The sequence below is a fragment of the Aquarana catesbeiana genome, linkage group LG06 (genome assembly GCF_042186555.1).
Source record: "Aquarana catesbeiana isolate 2022-GZ linkage group LG06, ASM4218655v1, whole genome shotgun sequence".
Taxonomy (NCBI): Eukaryota; Metazoa; Chordata; class Amphibia; order Anura; family Ranidae; genus Aquarana; species Aquarana catesbeiana.
The window spans coordinates 290,030,853-290,050,726 of record NC_133329.1 but is presented as its reverse complement, the minus strand read 5'-3'; the positions used below and the strand labels follow the sequence as shown (position 1 = coordinate 290,050,726).

The following is a 19,874-nucleotide window of genomic DNA, read 5'->3' as shown; positions in this document are numbered from 1 at the left end:
GTATTTTCTGTAGTCCTAACTCTAAATTTTGAGAGCCTCCACAGTGGAAGCACATGCATTATAATGTATAGGCAGAGGGCAGGTGAGCCTGGAGGGAGCCCACCCCTCCTTAAAGGCACAGGGGTGCTCTGGACACCCAGCACCCAGCAAAGCTCATAATCCCTGCTAATTGGAGAGCCCTAGCTCTAACTTAATTGCGCATGTCAGGTTGCTGCTTCCGTAGAAAACCAGCAGTGCTTCTCTGGAGCATGCTACTTGGGGGTGGGGCAGGCTTTTCTACTTTTGGATATGGCTACTTTACAAAAAAGCGAATTGTAATCCTTTTTTTACATTACATTTCGTTTTGATGCACAGTGAATGTATTTAGTCATTTAAAAGAAAAGTAGCACTGAACTTTGAACATCTGGCCATTTTCAAACTAAGCCAAAGTTTATGCCATGACCTTTCTCACCTAACGTGAAATATTACAAAAGTATTAATTAGTATTTTTTCCTGTTTACAGAACCCAGGCAATTTTCAGTCTGACTGTGATTCATCAGATGGAGAGTGTTCTGATGCCACTGTACGAACCAACAACCCTATCAACTCCTCTACCTGGTGAAAAAGTATTCAGTCTGCCATGAGGACTATTCACTTGCCCATATCTTTCCTACATCTAGTCCTGAACTGTTATAGCAAAGAAGACCCTCTACATCCTCTTCCCCTTCCGACCTAATACCTTTACAACACTAGATGAGGGGCAGCAAATTGTTGTAAAGCAATATGTTGTTGGTCCTCCATTCCCACCCTCTTTTAGAATTAGGAATAACTGAAGACTGCAATAACGGGGGCCCAAAGACTTATGGAGGAGCCCTCCTCTAAATGAACAAGCTTCCTAAAGGGAGCATTCAAACCATGAATGGCAGGGATAAATATTTAAGCAAAATGTTCAAGGTACTGTAAAATTCCATATTTATTTTTATTTTGTGTGTGTTTGGACCCTTTTTATTGTAAGATAGACTAATAGGTGAAAAGTATATTGGCACTAAATGAACGGATCACTGGAGAAAAAAACATTGCAATGACTCCTGATGGACCTGCAGAGATGCCTAGAGGTTTTGCTGCTGTTTTTTAGGGACCAAATATTGACTTTATTTTTTCCAGTTTTATTTTGTCTTGAAGATTTGCCCTCTCAATATGAAGTCAGAGGGAGATGCAGAGGCTTAAGAACAAAGCTTGGAAAACAGTATCATTGAAAATAACCTTGTGGACAAATTGACTTGGTCACTTCTGTTAGTATTGCTGCATGATCGTCTAAACAGTAACGTGCTAACAGATAAGAAAATGAAGACAAAGACCGGCGGTTATCATTTTGCAATTTCTTACCAAGTAGGATTGTTTTTCAACAGAACTGTTGGTTAAGAAGTGGACCTTGTCTTCTACAAACCCCTTACCTTTTCAGTCACTGTTAGCAATGACTTACAGGACATTTTTTGCCCATCCAAGTGAAACCCGGACCAGCAGAAGTGCAGCCATCTTTAAGCTGCAATGGGTGTATGTTTTGGGCAAGCTTTTGAAGACTTTGTTTGAAGACACCAGCACTTGGAAAACTCCTGTGATGTCTAGGTATTTTTTTTGTTTCTCCTGAATATAGATCAGACGTCAGGGGGCTGAGAGGTCACCTACCATCCCACTCAGGAGAGATCCCAGCCATATTGTCCATTGCCTCATGACGGTGACCTTTCCCCTCTCTCCATACACACAGGTCCGCTTCCCATAGAGATGCCATTATCATTTCAACTTTCATAATTGCCTAAAAGCACATGAAGTGAATTTACAGGATTGTTGGGAATCAAGCATGCCTATATTGTTCAAGGTTAGTGAAGCATTGAAGAACAGTCAGAATTCATCAGGTATGTGCTGAGGAGGTGATCTGACTAATATCCCATGATGCACTTCCAACCATCAAGACACCGCACAGACCGGACACTTCATGGCCTCAGGAAGTGTCAGTGTTTTAACAACCTAGGAAAACTGAAAGGAAGCAATCAAATACATATTGAAACCCAGTAGTATATATTTTTTGGCTTACCGTTTCCCTCTTTTCACATATTGACTGGACATTTTTTTTTCCTTTTCTTCAGAAATATGATCCAATTACCCTATGTGAGCTACTGCACTTCACTTACGTTACAGGGAACAGAGTTTCTTATTGGCTAATGCAAACATATTTATGTTTAAAGCCTCATAAAAACTCATTTATATTGTGTTCTGAGAAGATCGTATTTATGTCAAGAGTTCTGCATGTCACACCTTGTCAACAAGAATCTACTTTATTGTGACATATCTCCAAAGTTAATTAGCCAATCAGAATTCGACATAGGAAGTGGATCATTCTTCCATTGATCGTATTATGTTTTTTTCTTATTATTATTTTGTATTTGTATATATTCAGCCATATTTTTACTATGGCAGGTAATTTATTTCCCTGAAAACCTCAGGACCCAGACTCAGGTGACTTGTGATTTAAAGAGGAGACCTTTTACCTGCAGGCAGTCATTTTGTAGGCTGGACTAACATTTTTGGGAATGCAGACGATCAGTTCACCGGTAAAATAACTGAGTCAGAAGGTACCCGTCACAGAAAATAGTGCAATCCACAAAATGGCTACCTCGATGAAGTGTCAGTGATGTGTCCACTTTAAATTCAGAGCACAGTTTTCTTCCAGTGTAAACCACAGCTCAAGCACCTGAATCTGGCACATGTTTATTACTACAAATTTGTTTACACATTTCTGTGAATTTAACCCATCTGCTGCCAGAGGGAACATCACAAGCAAAGTAGAAGAGTTAATGCAATTCTGTGAGATCATGGGCAAAATATCGTACAAATGGCTTGAATTTACTTTAAAAAAAAAACACATTATTTGGCTTAATTAGTAAGGCAAAATAAAGAATAGTGATTGCTTACAAAGTGCAGTAATCTATAGCTACCAATCAGATTTCAGTTAACTGATGTTGAAATAGTGAAAGAGGGTTACTTACTGGTTGCTGTGGATTACTGCATTCTACACATTATTCATTTGTCTTTAGAAATACACCCAGATATATAATTGCAGGTGCTATGTGACCTTGGGATTCAAAACATAATCAATTAAATTGTTGATCTGTCAGAACTTCAACCAAACAGAATAAGGTGCTTACCGAAAAATAACTCTAGACAGCCAACATTTGTAGTAGAAATAATCTGAAAACATCAAATGAATAATTCTACAGCATTCGCAAACAACAAAACAGATAGTAAATAGTGTTCTGTACAGTCTATACCAGTGTTTTCAACCTTTTTGCCAGTCAGGGCACCCTTAGAAATAATTTTCAGTCTCGAGGCACCCCAGTCTAGGGCTTATTGACATTGCTACGTGTCAGGGAACACACGCAAAATGGCACACGTTCCCGACTCGACAAATGCGCTGCTGTTTAGCAGATAAGCAGGGGTGCCATTCATTTTTAATGGTACCCTCAGGCATTGGCAAGTGCGGTGCATTTATGGTGCAGCATGATTTTAAACGAGGGGTTGGGGACTTCTTTCCTTGCATTTCTGTGGGTAGAACAGCCCATTGCCGCGCCGATCTGACCGGAAGTGGGAGCGGGTACGTGTCAAAATTATATACCCCCCCCAAAAAAAACATTCCAAATATGGGAGGGGGAGGAGGATAAAAAGAGGAACTTCCCCTTCTAGGGGAAGTTCCGTTTTAACTTCTGGGTGTGAAAAATGTTTTAGCAGTTACCTGCCATAGTTAGGGCAGTTTTTGGTCCCTTTGCCATGGCGCCCCTGAGGACTTTTTTGGAGCACCCTGGTTGAAAAACACTGTTCTATAATATCTCACTGCTCTGCCTTACAGTTTCCAAAAATGTGGAAAAAAAACGTGTGTTGACAAAACTGTCTATACACCGGCAGATGGGGCCACCCAACAGAAAGTTTTTTAGCCATAATGGATAAGTATTGCTTATACAGTATCTAACCTACAGACATGTTATACTTGAGCTGAATGAAATTCCATAAGGGTACATAAGAAGTGTAGTACTAGTACAAAAACGTTGATACAAAGGACAGCAAGAATCATTCAAGAACAGTATACATGAGCTAGTGTAGCCCAGTATGATAACAAATTCAGCTCCAGGCTTTGTTGTGTGTTGCGTAGCCTTAAAGTAGAACTATAGGCAAAACCTTTTAACTTTTTTTTCCAATTTTAGAGCAAGAGAGGGTTTTAACTCCTGTCAGATTTTTTTTCCCCATCTGTGTCCTATTGGGAGATTTCTCTTTACACCCTATCCCATATCCAAACAGGAAGTGAGAGGAAATCCCTGCAAATTAAGAAAATTCCATGGGGACACCCAGGTCACCAGATCCAGTGTCCTCGTAAGATTTCCCCTCTATTACTTTTCTGAAGACAACCCAAAATTTGGGATTTTCTTTTACTTTCATTTTATAGAGAGGGCGAGTCGCCCTAACGGGGGCACAGACAGCAATAAAAACTGACGTGTTCTAATGCCTCTCTACTCTGACGAAAACTAAAAAAAAAGTTTTGCTTTAGTTATACTTTAAATACCCAAGATGGTCTCTGTACCAGCAAATGAAGTGAACAACAGCCTCATCTACCTGAACATTTTTGCAGGTATGGGCATCTTTAGCCAATGGCTCTTGCATTTTGTCATTTGTAGTTAAAAAGCAAAAATGTTCTTATATAGACATGTTTATGTCTCAAAGTTTAGCCATTACCTATACAGAGAGAAGTTTGCTTATGCTGCAGTGATGCCATTGCTTTCTAGTGATTTACCAGGGTAAACACTGGCTCAGGCATACAATGGCTGCCTTCATCAATGTGACCAATTCACTTTAAGATGGTGCTAATCCATAATTTAATGATATTTTACAATGATATACAAATTGCATGCACAATATGTCCCAAGAGTATTTGTTGTTAGATGGGACAGGCAGCTCTTAGGTATTGTAGGATTATTTTAGTCTTGTTGATGGGCATTTCATCTGCTTTCATTTTCCATTTCTCCTTTTCCTACCATACTCTGTGTTAGTTCACATCTCTTTGCACATAGTTTGCTTTAGTCTTTATTTCAGGAACCACTGATTTTCAGTTGGGTTTATGTATCATAACATTCATGGATTAGCATGTAAAGCATTCATAAAAATGTTATTAGATTATAATAGGCTAAAACAGTCATATGCAAACGTCCACTTTAATTTGGTGGGTTGTTCTAGGGCAGTCATGGCGAACCTTGGCACTCCAGATGTTTTGGAACTACATTTCCCATGATGCTCAACTACACTGCAGAATGTATGGGCAACATGGGAAATGTAGTTCCAAAACATGAGGGGTGCCAAGGTTCACCATCACTGTTCTAGGGAAAGAGAGACAGGTGATAGTGATAAATGAAATGATAAATACCAATTTACAGCTTATAGGTGTCTGGCAGCAATAAAATATTTAGAAAAAATAAAAAATAAATGAGTGGTTTAATTTCCTTCTCAGTGTTTGCATCTAATGATTTAGTGTAGCAGATCCAAATCTTACAATGACAAACAGTGGATATTTATTAAAAGTAGAGGCAGAGCTCCTTGGTGTGAAGTCACTGCAGCTTCCAGGACTCTTTGTCCCAGCAGCCTGTGCAGCTAACTAATCACATGGATGAGCATTCTTTTGTGGGCAGAATCATAAACGCCAGTACTGCCCATGTAACATATAACTGCTCTGACCCTTTACATCAATATTTATTATTGGCTCCTTTATAGAAAGGGATTTTAAATTACTGGTCCTTTAATTTCTATCTCCATTGTGAGACAAGTAGGTCATTAGGAAAAATAATGCAAGAAAAGGCTAATAAAATAAACATACAGTAGAAACTGCTTAGCCTGTTATAATTCTATACATGGCCCCCGCATGACACCTCATCCAATGAACTTGCTTATGTTTGTCATTTTTTTATTCTGTGTTGCATATTTTGCTCCATGAATCTGACTCGCTATGTTTCCGGCAGCAATGGGGTTAAAAGTGGTGTTCTTTTTGGGTGCCAGAGGGTCCTGCTGTTTTGCAGTGCTCTCTAGTAGAGAAAAGTGAATCTTTGTGTAGCACCTTAGGACGAATGAAGGGAAATGTTTTGTTGTTTTGGGACAGTATTGTAAGAACCTTATTTAATTTTTTTTTTTTTTGTCATGTAGCAGGACTACATTACAATTTTAAGTTATGCAACATTTTAATTAATATTATTTCTGTGATTTATTTTCTGTAGATCAGAATTTCTTTGTTTAACATTTATCATGGGTAGCACAATGATTCCTTTGTTTAGAAAGGGAACAAATGGGTTTCATGATCAATTTAAATTATGTTTACTTGTACGTCTAGAGTGTCATTCATTGCTTAGGAAGGTGCTGTAATTCCAAGAATTTATCTTAATTTTACGAACAAACTGATTTTGAGGAGTCGTGATAGAACTGGGATGATAACCAGACTGATGCGTAAGGTTCTTTTAAGAGTTCAGCTGGGATCTGATTGGTTGGTACAACACCACCATTTGTCCTTTGCGCTAACTAAAGTATTTGATTCCTTTATGTCTGATTTCCAAATATAACTGTATGTTGGAGGTACAGCAGTGGATTTCTTATTATACATTTACCAACATTTTGAGATGATTTTATGTCTCGCTTGTTTCTAATATACAGTATCACTTTAATAAAAAGTTACTTCATACATGAGGATTGCAGGCACATGCATCCTTGAAAAAGTTTCTGATTTTCCTCCCATTATGTTTGTGCTTTACAGAAGGTATGATAAATAAATAAAATGCTGTTAAATGTTATCAAAGGTCTCTGAGTTTACTGTATTGCTGTTAATGCAGACCATATATCTGGGGAAAAGTAATTTAATTATACCTAGAGTGGGCCTTGCAAATACACACAGAGGAAGCAAATTGTGGATTAACCAGATGCTGCAATGATGTGTAAGTTTCTTAAGTCATGTTCCTGAATTTACTCATTAATATTAGTTTAGCGATGTCACTTCCAGGTCTGTTCAGGAAAGCAATGAAAAAAATCACTGATGGCTTGCAAAGCATAATAACCCATTGAAACAAAACAGATCATTGCAGTCCTATGAATTGTTTGATTGGTAGCTCTGGGTTGCTATACTAGAACCTTACCACTGAATACATTTGTCCGTATGAATTAACAGTTGTCATGAAATGGGATTCACAAAAAGGCCTCCTCTTGATTGTCACAAAATAGTGACTATTGCAAAGCTTATTTATACCTTAAGGTGGCAGTGTTGTAGTACAGAATATAGTTACCAAGAATTCTGAAATGCATTCTAGGATGGGCCATCCTTTATCATTAGAATTAAAAAATAATATATATAATTGGAGGACAGGTGATCTGGATTTACTGTTAGTTTTTCACTGTGTGTAGTTGAGAGGTTCACTTTACTTCTGTTACCTATAGTTCCCCTATCTATATAGATTTTCTCCTTCACCTCTGCACTATGTAGGTGTATAGAAGGTGCAAAGCAACACTGTAGAAAATAATGCTGTGCACTAAGAATGTGGGTAGAAATGTAGCAACCCTTTAGTGCAGGCTGCTAGTTATCTGTGATGGCAGTGCCTCCCTAAAAAACAATACCATGTGTTCTGCATTAAGGAAGATCAGGTCTGTACATTTATTGTCAAAGTTAGGCAGCACATTCTGTTAGTAGGGGGTCAGTGGCCACATAAGTTATCCTCTGTGTAAAGCCGTTTTTGTGACATATATTCTTTCTGTTCCTGACTTTATTCCATATCGATTGTGTCTTTCTGTCCTATTTCTACATCTATCATTGGCCCTATGTGACATTTCCTTCTTGTTTGTATGGGGACGGGAAATCAGAATGATTATCAAATCAAACAAAAGCATGGAATTAAAAGCCAGTGTACCTTACTGAGTTGTAAGCGTCTTTATTTGCTGATTTCTCGCATAGGAGCATGGACCGCTGCTCTGCACAAGTGTAATAATATGGTTTCAAATATAACTAAAGCTTATACCTTAAAGTGTAACTCCATTTTTGTTGAAAAAAAAAACATTCCCCTCTAGGTGATCTATATACATTATAAGGATTTTTACAGACTTTGTTGCATATTCTTACCTTTTGTTATTCTGAAGAAATCCCTGTGTATTTGTCCATGTCCATGTACAGAGTGAGTCTAATGGGAGTGGTTTTGTAATTATCAATCAGCTGCTGCACCTGCAGGACTCTAATGAGGAAAATTGCAGGGTCTGCACCCCTAGATGTGATTTCCTGTCGGGAGTATCTCACCAAAGGTTACATTTTTGTTGCAGGGGATGCCTGAAATCTGACTTGTATCAGTCAGTAAGCCAATCACACAAGCAGGAAATTATGTTTCTGGGGAGTGTTCTGCACACATTCTGTGTACAGAACACATCCAAGTAGCCATATTGCATTTTACATAAAATGACAGCACTGCAGATTGAAAAGCAAAGGTAATTTTTACATTTTTTAACATTCAATTACAATATGACTTGTGTCGCAATTGTATACGCTATATATTTTATTTTTTATTTGCTACTTTTTTCCCACAAAAGTGGAGTTACTCTTTAAACTTAAGACCCCTTTCACACTGAGGCAGTATTCAGGCGTTTTAGCACTAGAAATAGCGCCTGAAAACTGCCTTCCATTCATTGCAATGAGTGCTTTCACACCCGGGCGGTGCGCTTGTGGGACGTTAGAAAAAGTCCTGCAAGCAGCATCTTTGGGGCGGTTTCTGCCCCTGCCCATTGCAATGAATGGGCAGCGCTTCCAAAGTGCCGCAACACAGAAGTTTTTAACCTCTTTTTTGGGGTTAATAGCACCCTGCTAGTAGCCGAAAAGCACCACTTAAACAGTGGTAAAGCGTCGCTAAAACGGGCCCCAGACCCCAGATCTCTCCATAAAGAGGACCTGTCACGGCCCATGCTGTCTCAAGGGATTTTGTTAAATACAAAAACAAATTTGAAAATTAGAGGCCGTATAAAAAAAAAGTTTTGGATAAAATAAATAATAATAATAAAAAAATTAAAGTGCCCCCTCCCCCCATGCAAATGCATACTTTACTTCTGCATGCATATGTAAACAGTGACCACACCATACAGACTTGCTGGTTGGAAGCTGAACAATGGGAACCTTGAGTGGAGAGTGTGAACAAGTTTGGCTTTTGACTGCTGGTGATTGCTGTGTTGCATTTTTAGGTTCTTTTTGGGGTTTTTCCTTGCAGCTTTTTTAACACTTTTTTTTTGTCACTTTTTAAACAGCCTTTTTTTTCTTTCCTTCCTTCAGCCTACTAATTAAGGGGAGTGGTTAATTGGTTACAGGTGCTTGAGGCCTATATAAAACTATCTGTAAAACTTATTTTAAGTCTGCTCATCTTTGAGCTTGCCACCTTTTTGAGTGCTGAAACTTTGACCAAGTGGAACTGGACAAAGGGGTGAGTTAAAAAACAGAGTGCAAAACAGGAGGTTATAACAGTGGTCAAAGTACCTGTGTAGTGTGATTACCTGTGTAGTGTGAGTGTGTACCTGTGTATTGTAAGTACACAAATGCTGCGAGTGCACGTGGACTGTGAGTACATGAGTACTGCGAGTGCACGGGAGCTGTATTGAGTATTAGTGTCAGGTAGTAGAGTATTGTGGGTGTTGGAAGTACCTGTGTATTGTGAGTACCTGAGTGTTGTCTGAATAGTGTGTGTGGATCGTTAATACCTGTGTATTGTGTGTACCTGTGTATTGTGAGTGCATGTGGGCTGCGAGTGCACGTGGGCAGCGAGTACCTGTGTATTGTATTGTTGAGTGTTAGTGTCAGGAAGCTGGTTGTTAGGTAATTTGGACAGGGTATAATCTCCAATTCTCATTAAATTAGTAGGTACGATGCCCGGCAGGTATGGAGATGCGGCTCGGTGTACATCTTGCGGCATGTATGCGTTTTCCTTGATCATCTGATCGAGGGCGAATACTGCTGTGCAAAATGTAAACACATTGTTTCCCTGGAAGCCCAGGTTCTGAATCTAGGGAAGCAACTGTCAGCACTGAGAAGACCCTCCATACTAAAGGAGAGCCGGGAACGTACTCTGCAGGGGCCAGCACAGAGGCGGGTGGAGACAAAGAGATGCAGGCACTAGAAACGAGTAGATGGGTGACAGTCGGGAAGGATAGAGAGAGAAGTGCCAGGGAGGCCAATCCAGGACTGGAGCATCTCAATAAGTATGCTCTATTGAGTGACATTGGTGAAACCAGTCAGGGACCAGCACTGCTGAAGCTGAGAAACTCTCCTAGCTGCCAGGGGGAGAACTCCTCCAGTGAGAGTGGGTGGGAAGCAAAGGGAAAGCATAGACAGATTCTGGTGGTAGGGGACTCAATTCTTAAAAGGACAGAGAGGGCAATCTGTGACAAAGACCTGAAGCGGCCAACTGTATGCTGTCTACCGGGCGCTTGGGTTAGGCACATCACGGATCTGGTGGACAGATTACTGGGAGGGGTTGGGGAAGACCCGGCTGTCATGGTGCACATTGGCACCAATGACAAAGTCAGAGGCAGATGGAGTGTCCTAAAGAACGATTTTAGGGACTTAGGAGCTAAATTGAGGAAAAGGACCTCCAAGGTTGTATTCTCAGGAATACTATCGGTACCTTGAGCCACACCAGAAAGGCAAAGGGGGATTAGGGAAGTAAACAAGTGGCTGAGGAGCTGGTGTAGTAAGGAGGGGTTTGGGTTCCTGGGGAACTGGGCCGACTTCTCAGTTGGTCACCAGTTCTATAGAAGGGACGGACTTTACCTAAATGAGGATGGTGCAGATCTGCTGGGAGTGAAGATGGCTGAAAAGTTAGAGGGGTTTTTAAACTAGGTGACGGGGGGAGGGTCCAAAGGTAGAGATAGTCAGCAGTGAACATATTCCAGAGGGTAGTATTGGGGGGATTAGTGGCAGGTTGACTAAAGCACATAAACCCAAGCTAAGTATAGTAACAAGTCCTATTTGCAATCTCAGAACACCCAATAAGAGGACAGTAAGCGACCGGTCTAAACTACGTGGCATGTTCAGTTTTGTTCACCAATGCCAAGAGCCTGGCGGACAAGATGGGTGAACTAGAGATACTGTTGAACGAGGATGATTTTGATTTTGTGGGAATTTCAGAGACCTGGTTCAACAGCTCTCATGATTGGCTGGCAACCATTCAAGGGTATTCCCTTTATCACAGGGATAGAGAGGGTAAAAAAGGGGCAGGGGTATACCTATATATCAAGAAAAAAATGTACAAGTGAATGTGAGAGATTACATCAAGAAGGGAGCTAGGGAGGAGGTGGAATCCTTATGGGTAGAGCTCCAAAGGGATGAAGCTAAGGAGAAAATAATACTGGGAGTATGCTATAGGCCCCCTAAGCTGAGGGAGGAGGGGGAGACGAACCTCCTATCACAATTTGGTTTAGCAGCAAGGATGAGAAGTGTTATCATAATGGGAGATTTTAATTATCCAGACATAGACTGGGCAGAGGGAACCACGCATTCGTCTAAGGCTCGCCAGTTCCTATATGTCTTGCAGGACAATTTCATGGGTCAGATGGTAGACGCACCAACTAGAAACAAGGAGTTATTACTAGATCCAACTAGAGCCAACTTCCCTAAACTACGAACCTTGCTAGAAGATATAAATTGGGATAAAATCTTAGAAACAAAGAACACGGAGGAGAGATGGGTTTGCTTTAAGAGCATATTAAATAAGGGCCCGTGCATCCCATTGGAAAATAAATTTAAAAGAGCGAACAAAAGTCCTAGATGGCTTAACTCTAATGTAAAAATGCATATAAAAGCAAAGGCCTTCAAAAAATACAGGGCTGAGGGATCATCATTAGCATTCAAACTTTACAAAGAATGCAACAAGATATGTAAGGGTGCAATTAGGGCGGCTACGATAGATCACGATAGACACATAGCGGAGGAGAGCAAAAAAAATCCCAAGAAATTCTTTAAGTACCATATTTATCGGCATATAACGCGCACCTTTTCCCCCTGAAAATAGAGGGCAAATCACGGGTGCATGTTATACACCGATAGTGTACCTTGGAAGGGAAGGAGGGGGACAAGAGCTGCCGGAATTCACCGAGCCATCATCTCCTGTATAATCGGCTCTCACTCGGCTCTGACGTCACACACACAGTCCCGCCTCCGTCACCGGCATTGGACCAGTGTTCTGTCAATCACAGGAACTATGCCGATGGCGGGACTGCGTATGTGACTGCTGACTGAGAGCCGAGTAAACAGGAGATGACGGCTTGGTGATTTCCTGCATGAGAGATGGTGAGGCTGCAGATGGGCATCAGGCTGCATTAATGGGAGATGGGTGCATATCAGGCTGCATTAAGGCTGCAAATGGGCTCATATCAGGCTGCATTTAGGCTGCAGATGGGCGCACATCAGGCTGCATTAAGGCTGAAGATAGGCACAGATCAGGCTGCATTGAGGCTGCAGATGGGCACAGATCAGGCTGCATTGAGGCTGCAGATGGGCACAGATCAGGCTGCATTGAGGCTGCAGATGGGCACAGATCAGGCTGCATTGAGACTGCATATGGGCACTAACCAGGCTGCATTGGTGGGCACTGACCATTATTTTGCTTCAAAGTGGTTAATCTTGAAAAAAACGTTTTTTTCCTGAAACTTCCCTCTTAAATTGAAGGTGCATGTTATATGCCTGTGCGTGTTATACGCCGATAAATATGGTATATAAACAGTAAAAAAAGGAGGACAGACCATACTGGCCCCATAAAGAATGAGGAAGGACATCTGGTTACAAAGGATGGTGAGATGGCGAAGGTATTGAATTTATTTTTCTCCTCAGTCTTCACGAGGGAATCGGGGGGCTTCAGTAACCAAAACTGCAGTGTTTTTCCTCATGACACCTCACAGGAAGCACCCTCATGGCTAAAAGAGGACAGAATTAGAAATAGACTTGGGAAACTTAACATTAATAAATCACCGGGACCAGATGGCTTGCACCCAAGGGTACTTAGGGAACTCAGTCAAGTAATTGCCAGACCATTGTTCCTAATTTTTACTGACAGTCTACTGACTGGAATGGTACCAGCTGATTGGGGAAAAGCCAATGTAGCACCAATATTTAAAAAAGGGCCAAAATGCATCCCTGGGAATTACAGACCAGTTAGCCTAACATCAATAGTATGCAAGCTCTTGGAGGGGATTATAAGGGACTATATACAATATTTTAGTAATGAAAACGGTATCATTAGCAGCAATCAGCATAAATTCATGAAGAATCGTTCTTGCCAAACCAATCTATTAACCTTCTATGAGGAGGGGAGCTGCCATCTAGATAAAGGAAGGCCTGTAGACGTAGTGTATCTGGATTTTGCAAAAGCATTTGACACAGTTCCCCATAAATGTTTACAGTACAAAGTAAGATCCGTTGGCATGGACCATAGGGTAAGTACATGGATCGAAAACTGGCTACAAGGATGAGTTCAGAGGGTGGTAATAAATGGGGAATACTCAGAATGGTCAGGGGTGGGTAGTGGGGTCCCCCGGGGTTCTGTGCTGGGACCAATCCTGTTTTATCTGTTCATAAACGACCTGGAGGAGGGGGTAAACAGTTCAATCTCTGTATTTGCGGACAACACTAAGCTAAGCAGTGCAATAACTTCTCCGCAGGATGTGGAAACCTTGCAAAAAGATCTGAACAAATTAATGGGGTGGGCAACTACAAGGCAAATGAGGTTGAATGTAGAAAAATGTAAAATAATGAATTTGGGTGGCAAAAATATGAATGCAATCTACTCACTGGGGGAAGAACCTCTGGGGGAATCTAGGATGGAAAAGGACCTGGGGGTTCTATTAGATGATAGACTCAGCAATGGCATGCAATGCCAAGCTGCTGCTAACAAAGCAAACAGAATATTGGCATGCATTAAAAAGGGGATCAACTCCAGAGATAAAACGATAATTCTCCCGCTCTACAAGACTTTGGTCCGGCCTCACCTGGAGTATGCTGTCCAGTTCTGGGCACCAGTCCTCAGGAAGGATGTACTGGAAATGGATCGAGTACAAAGAAGGGCAACAAAGCTAATAAAGGGTCTGTTATATTGGTTATTGGTTATGGAGAAGAGACGCTTGAGAGGGGATTTGATTTCAATTTACAAATACCATACTGGTGACCCCACAATAGGGATAAAACTTTTTTGGGAGTTTAATAAGGCACGTGGCCACTCACTCAAATTAGAAGAAAAAAGGTTTAACCTTAAACTGCATAGAGGGTTCTTTACTGTAAGAGCAGCAAGGATGTGGAATTCCCTTTCACAGGCGGTGGTTTCAGTGGGGGGGCATCAATAATTTCAAAAAACTATTAGAAAAGCACCTAAACGACCGCAACATACAGGGATATACAATGTAATACTGACATATAATCACACACATAGGTTGGACTTGATGGACTTGTGTCTTTTTTCAGCCTCACCTACTATGTAACATGTGAGCTATTGTCGCAAATATCAGAGTGAGACCAATAATTATAGTACCAGACCTCCTGTGTATCTTTAACCAGTTGTCGACCGCCTCACGCAGATATACTGCGGCAGAATGGCACGGGCAGACAGAATCACATACCTGTACGTCATCTGCCTCCCGCGGGCGGGGGGGTCCGATCGGACCCCCCGGTGGCCGAGGCGGTCGGCTTCTGTCCGGGAGCAATGAGAGGTGAGGAGGAGGCCATCCATTCGTGCCCCCCCCTCGCGATCGCTCCCAGCCAATGAAATCTTTCCTCTGCTGCTGTATAGTAAACAGCAGCAGAGGAAGTGATGTCATCTCTCCTCGGCTCTGTATTTTCCGTTCCGGCGCCGAGGAGAGAAGACATCCGAGTGAGTGCACAATACACACACACACACAGTAGAACACGCCAGGCACACATTACACCCCCCATCACCCAACAATAACACCACCCCCCACCCCCCCACCCCGTCACACTGACACCAAGCAGTTTTTTTTTTTTTCTGATTACTGCATTGGTGTCAGTTTGTGACAGTTAGTGTGGTAGGGCAGTTAGTGTTAGCCCCCTTTAGGTCTGGGATACCCCCCTAATAAAGTTTTAACCCCTTGATCACCCCCCGTCGCCAGTGTCACTAAGCGATCATTTTTCTGATCAGTCGGTAAATATATAGGTTCGCCGTCAGCGTTTTATAGTGTCAGGGACCCCCATATAATACCTAGTAAAGGTTTTAACCCCTTGATTGCCCCCTAGTTAACCTTTTCACCAGTGATCACCGTATAACTGTTACGGGTGACGTTGGTTAGTTCGTTTATTTTTTATAGTGTCAGGGCACCCGCTGTTTGTTACCTAATAAAGGTTTAGCCCCCTGATCGCCCGGCAGTGATATAACTTAGGTTTTAGGGTCAGATAGGGTCTGCGTCGCCCCAGGCAGCGTCAGGTTAGCGCCAGTACCGTTAACACCCACGCACGCAGCATACGCCTCCCTTAGTGGTATAGTATCTGAACGGATCAATATCTGATCCGATCAGATCTATACTAGCGTCCCCAGCAGTTTAGGGTTCCTAAAAACGCAGTGTTAGCGGGATCAGCCCAGATACCTGCTAGCCCCTGCATTTTGCCCCTCCGCCCAGCCCACCCAAGTGCAGTATCGATCGATCACTGTCACTTACAAAACACTAAACGCATAACTGCAGCGTTCGCAGAGTCAGGCCTGATCCCTGCGATCGCTAACAGTTTTTTTGGTAGCGTTTTGGTGAACTGGCAAGCACCAGCCCCAAGCAGCGTCAGGTTAGTGCCAGTAGGGCTAACACCCACGCACGCACCGTACACCTCCCTTAGAGGTATAGTATCTGAACGGATCAATATCTGATCCGATCAGATTTATACTAGCGTCCCCAGGAGTTTAGGGTTCCCAAAAACGTAGTGTTAGTGGGATCAGCCCAGATACCTGCTAGCACCTGCGTTTTGCCCCTCCGCCCGGCCCAGCCCAGCCCACCCAAGTGCAGTATCGATCGATCACTGTCACTTACAAAACACTAAACGCATAACTGCAGCGTTTGCAGAATCAGGCCTGATCCCTGCAATCGCTAACAGTTTTTTGGTAGCGTTTTGGTGAACTGGCAAGCACCAGCGGCCTAGTACACCCCGGTCGTAGTCAAACCAGCACTGCAGTAACACTTGGTGACGTGGCGAGTCCCATAAGTGCAGTTCAAGCTGGTGAGGTGGCAAGCACAAGTAGTGTCCCGCTGCCACCAAGAAGAAGACAAACACAGGCCTGTCGTGCCCATAATGCCCTTCCTGCTGCATTCGCCAATCCTAATTGGGAACCCACCACTTCTGCAGCACCCGTACGTCCCCCATTCACATCCCCAACCAAATGCAGTCGGCTGCATGAGAGGTATTTTCTTTATGTCCTCCCGAGTACCCCTACCCAACGAACCCCCCCAAAAAAGATGTCGTGTCTGCAGCAAGCACGGATATAGGCATGACACTATTATTGTCCCTCCTGTCCTGACAATCCTGGTCTTTGCATTGGTGAATGTTTTGAACGCTACCATACACTAGTTGAGTATTAGCGTAGGGTACAGCATTGCACAGACTAGGCACACTTTCACAGGGTCTCCCAAGACGCCATCACATTTTGAGAGACCTTAACCTGGAACCGGTTACAGTTACAAAGGTTACAGTTACAAAAAAAGTGTAAAAAAAAAAAAAAACACAAAAAAATATATGAAATAAAAACAAAAATAGTTGTCGTTTTATTGTTCTCTCTCTATTCTCTCTCTATTGTTCTGCTCTTTTTTACTGTATTCTATTCTGCAATGTTTTATTGTTATTATGTTTTATCATGTTTGCTTTTCAGGTATGCAATTTTTTATACTTTACCGTTTACTGTGTTTTATTGTTAACCATTTTTTTTTCTTAAGGTACGCCATTCAGCTGCAGCGCGGATTTTATTTATCTTGACAGCAACAGCGTTTGCTCCCACGATATATAAAGCCGTGACTCCAGCGGAGGTGATATATGCCAAAGCATGGGGGCAGCAGCGGCGGAGGAGCGATTTGCTCCTTCCTTTTGCGGGAGGATGCCCACATGCTTCGGCATATATAAATGGTGCATGTATGCCCATCATTAGAAGTGGGTGGATGAAGGGAGGTATGCTAATGGTGGGTATACCCACCGATCAATCTCTTTTTTTCGTTCAGCCCACAGGCTGCATGAAAAAAAAAAAGATTACAATATATGCCCAACAAGGACCAGCAACGTACTGGTATGTTGCTGAAATTTGAGTGGTTATACCAGAATGATGCCTGCAGGTTTAGGTATCATCTTGGTATCATTCTTTTCAGCTAGCGGTCGGCTTTCATGTAAAAGCAATCCTAGCGGCTAATTAGCCTCTAGACTGCTTTTACAAGCAGTGGGAGGGAATGCACCGCCCCCACCGTCTTCCATGTTTGAATGCAGCCAGTGAATCAGCCAGCTGACCATAGAGCTGATCAGAGACCAGAGTGGCTCCAAACATCTCTATGGCTTAAGAAACCGAAAGCTACGAGCATTTCATGACTTAGATTTCGCCGGATGTAAACAGCGACCAATCTTGGTGTGGTCAGATGCTTTGAGGGCAGAGGAGAGATCTGGGGTCTAATAGACCCCAATTTTTTCAAAAAAGAGTACCTGTCACTACCTATTGCTACCATAGGGGATATTTACATTCCCTGAGATAACAATAAGAATGATAAAAAAAAAATGAAAGGAACAGTTTAAAAATAAGATAAAGCAGCAAAAAAATAATAAAGGAAAAAAAAAAAAAAAAAAGCACCCCTGCCCCCCTGCTCTCGCGCAAAGGCGAACGCAAGCATCGGTCTGGCGTCAAATGTAAACAGCAATTGCACCATGCATTTGAGGTATCACCGCGAAGGTCAGATCGAGGGCAGTAATTTTAGCAGTAGACCTCCTCTGTAAATTTAAAGTGGTAACCTGTAAAGGCTTTTAAAAATGTATTTAGTTTGTCGCCACTGCACAATTGTGCGCAATTTTAAAGCATGTCATGTTTTGTATCCATGTACTTGCCCTAAGATCATCTTTTTTATTACATCAAACATTTGGGCAATATATTGTGTTTTAGTGCATTAAAATTTTAAAAAGTCTGTTTTTTCCCAAAAAAATGCGTTTGAAAAATCTCTGCGCAAATACCGTGTGAAAAAAAATATGAAACACCCACCATTTTAATCCGTAGGGCATTTGCTTAAAAAAATATATAATGTTTGGGGGTTCAAAGTAATTTTCTTGCAAAAAAAATAATTTTTTCATGTAAACAAAAAGTGTCAGAAAGGGCTTTGTCTTCAAGTGGTTAGAAGAGTGGGTGATGTGTAACATAAGCTTCTAAATGTTGTGCATAAAATGCCAGGACAGTTCAAAACCCCCCCAAATGACCCCATTTTGGAAAGTAGACACCCCAAGCTATTTGTTGAGAGGCATGTCGAGTCCATGGAATATTTTATATTGTGACACAAGTTGCGGGAAAAAAAGACACTTTTTTTTTTTTTTTTTTGCACAAAGTTGTCACTAAATGATATATTGCTCAAACATGCCATGGGAATATGTGAAATTACACCCCAAAATACATTCTGTCGCTTCTCCTGAGTATGGGGATACCACGTGTGTGAGACTTTTTGGGAGCCTAGCCGCGTACGGGACCCCGAAAACCAAGCACCGCCTTCAGGCTTTCTAAGGGCGTAAATTTTTGATTTCACTCTTCACTGCCTATCACAGTGTTGGAGCCCATGGAATGCCCAGGTGGCACAACCCCCCCCCCCCCCAAATGACCCTATTTTGGAAAGTAGACACCCCAAGCTATTTGCTGAGAGGTATAGTGAGTATTTTGCAGACCTCACTTTTTGTCACAAAGTTTTGAAAATTGAAAAAAGAAAAAAAAACATTTTTTTCTTGTCTTTCTTCATTTTCAAAAACAAATGAGAGCTGCAAAATACTCACCATGCCTCTCAGCAAATAGATTGGGGTGTCTACTTTCCAAAATGGGGGGGGTTTGTGCCACCTGGGCATTCCATGGCCTCCGAAACTGTGATAGGCAGTGAAGAGTGAAATCAAAAATTTACGCCCTTAGAAATCCTGAAGGCGGTGATTGGTTTTCGGAGCCCCGTACGCCGCTAGGCTCCCAAAAAGTCCCACACATGTGGTATCCCCATACTCAGGAGAAGCAGCTAAATGTATTTTGGGGTGCAATTCCACATATGCCCATGGCCTGTGTGAGCAATATATAATTTAGTGACAACTTTGTGCAAAAAAAAAAAAATGTCACTTTCCCACAACTTGTGTCAAAATATAAAATATTCCATGGACTCAAAAAATAGCTTGGGGTGTCTACTTTCCGAAATGGGGTCATTTGAGGGGGTTTTGTGCCATCTGGGCATTTTATGGCCTTCAAAACTGTGATAGGTAGTGAGGAGTGAAATCAAAAATGTACGCCCTTAGAAATCCTGAAGGCGGAGATTGGTTTTCGGGGCCCCGTACGTGGCTAGGCTCCCAAAAAGTCCCACACATGTGGTATCCCCGTACTTAGGAGAAGCAGCTGAATGTATTTTGGGGTGCAATTCCACATATGCCCATGGCCTGTGTGAGCAATATATCATTTAGTGACAACTTTTTGTAAATTTCTTTTTTGTCATTATTCAATCACTTGGGACAAAAAAAAATTAATATTCAATGGGCTCAACATGCCTCTCAGCAATTTTCTTGGGGTGTCTACTTTCCAAAATGGGTTCATTTGGGGGGGGGGGGGGGGTTGTACTGCCCT

The 19,874-nt window shown here is 42.0% G+C and overlaps 1 protein-coding gene across 4 annotated transcripts in view; it reads left to right on the top strand.

Annotated features, from left to right (window-relative positions):
* Nucleotides 1-7,959, top strand: part of MAP3K13 (mitogen-activated protein kinase kinase kinase 13) — a 223,040-nt gene extending 215,081 nt beyond the window's left edge. For all 4 annotated transcript variants that reach the window (XM_073633441.1, XM_073633438.1, XM_073633440.1 and 1 more), the window contains one exon: nucleotides 503-7,959. In XM_073633441.1, the coding sequence (XP_073489542.1) occupies nucleotides 503-601 (99 nt within the window). In that variant the 3' untranslated portion in view covers nucleotides 602-7,959. The remainder of the gene's footprint in view (nucleotides 1-502) is intronic.
* The last annotated feature ends 11,915 nt before the right edge of the window (nucleotides 7,960-19,874 follow it).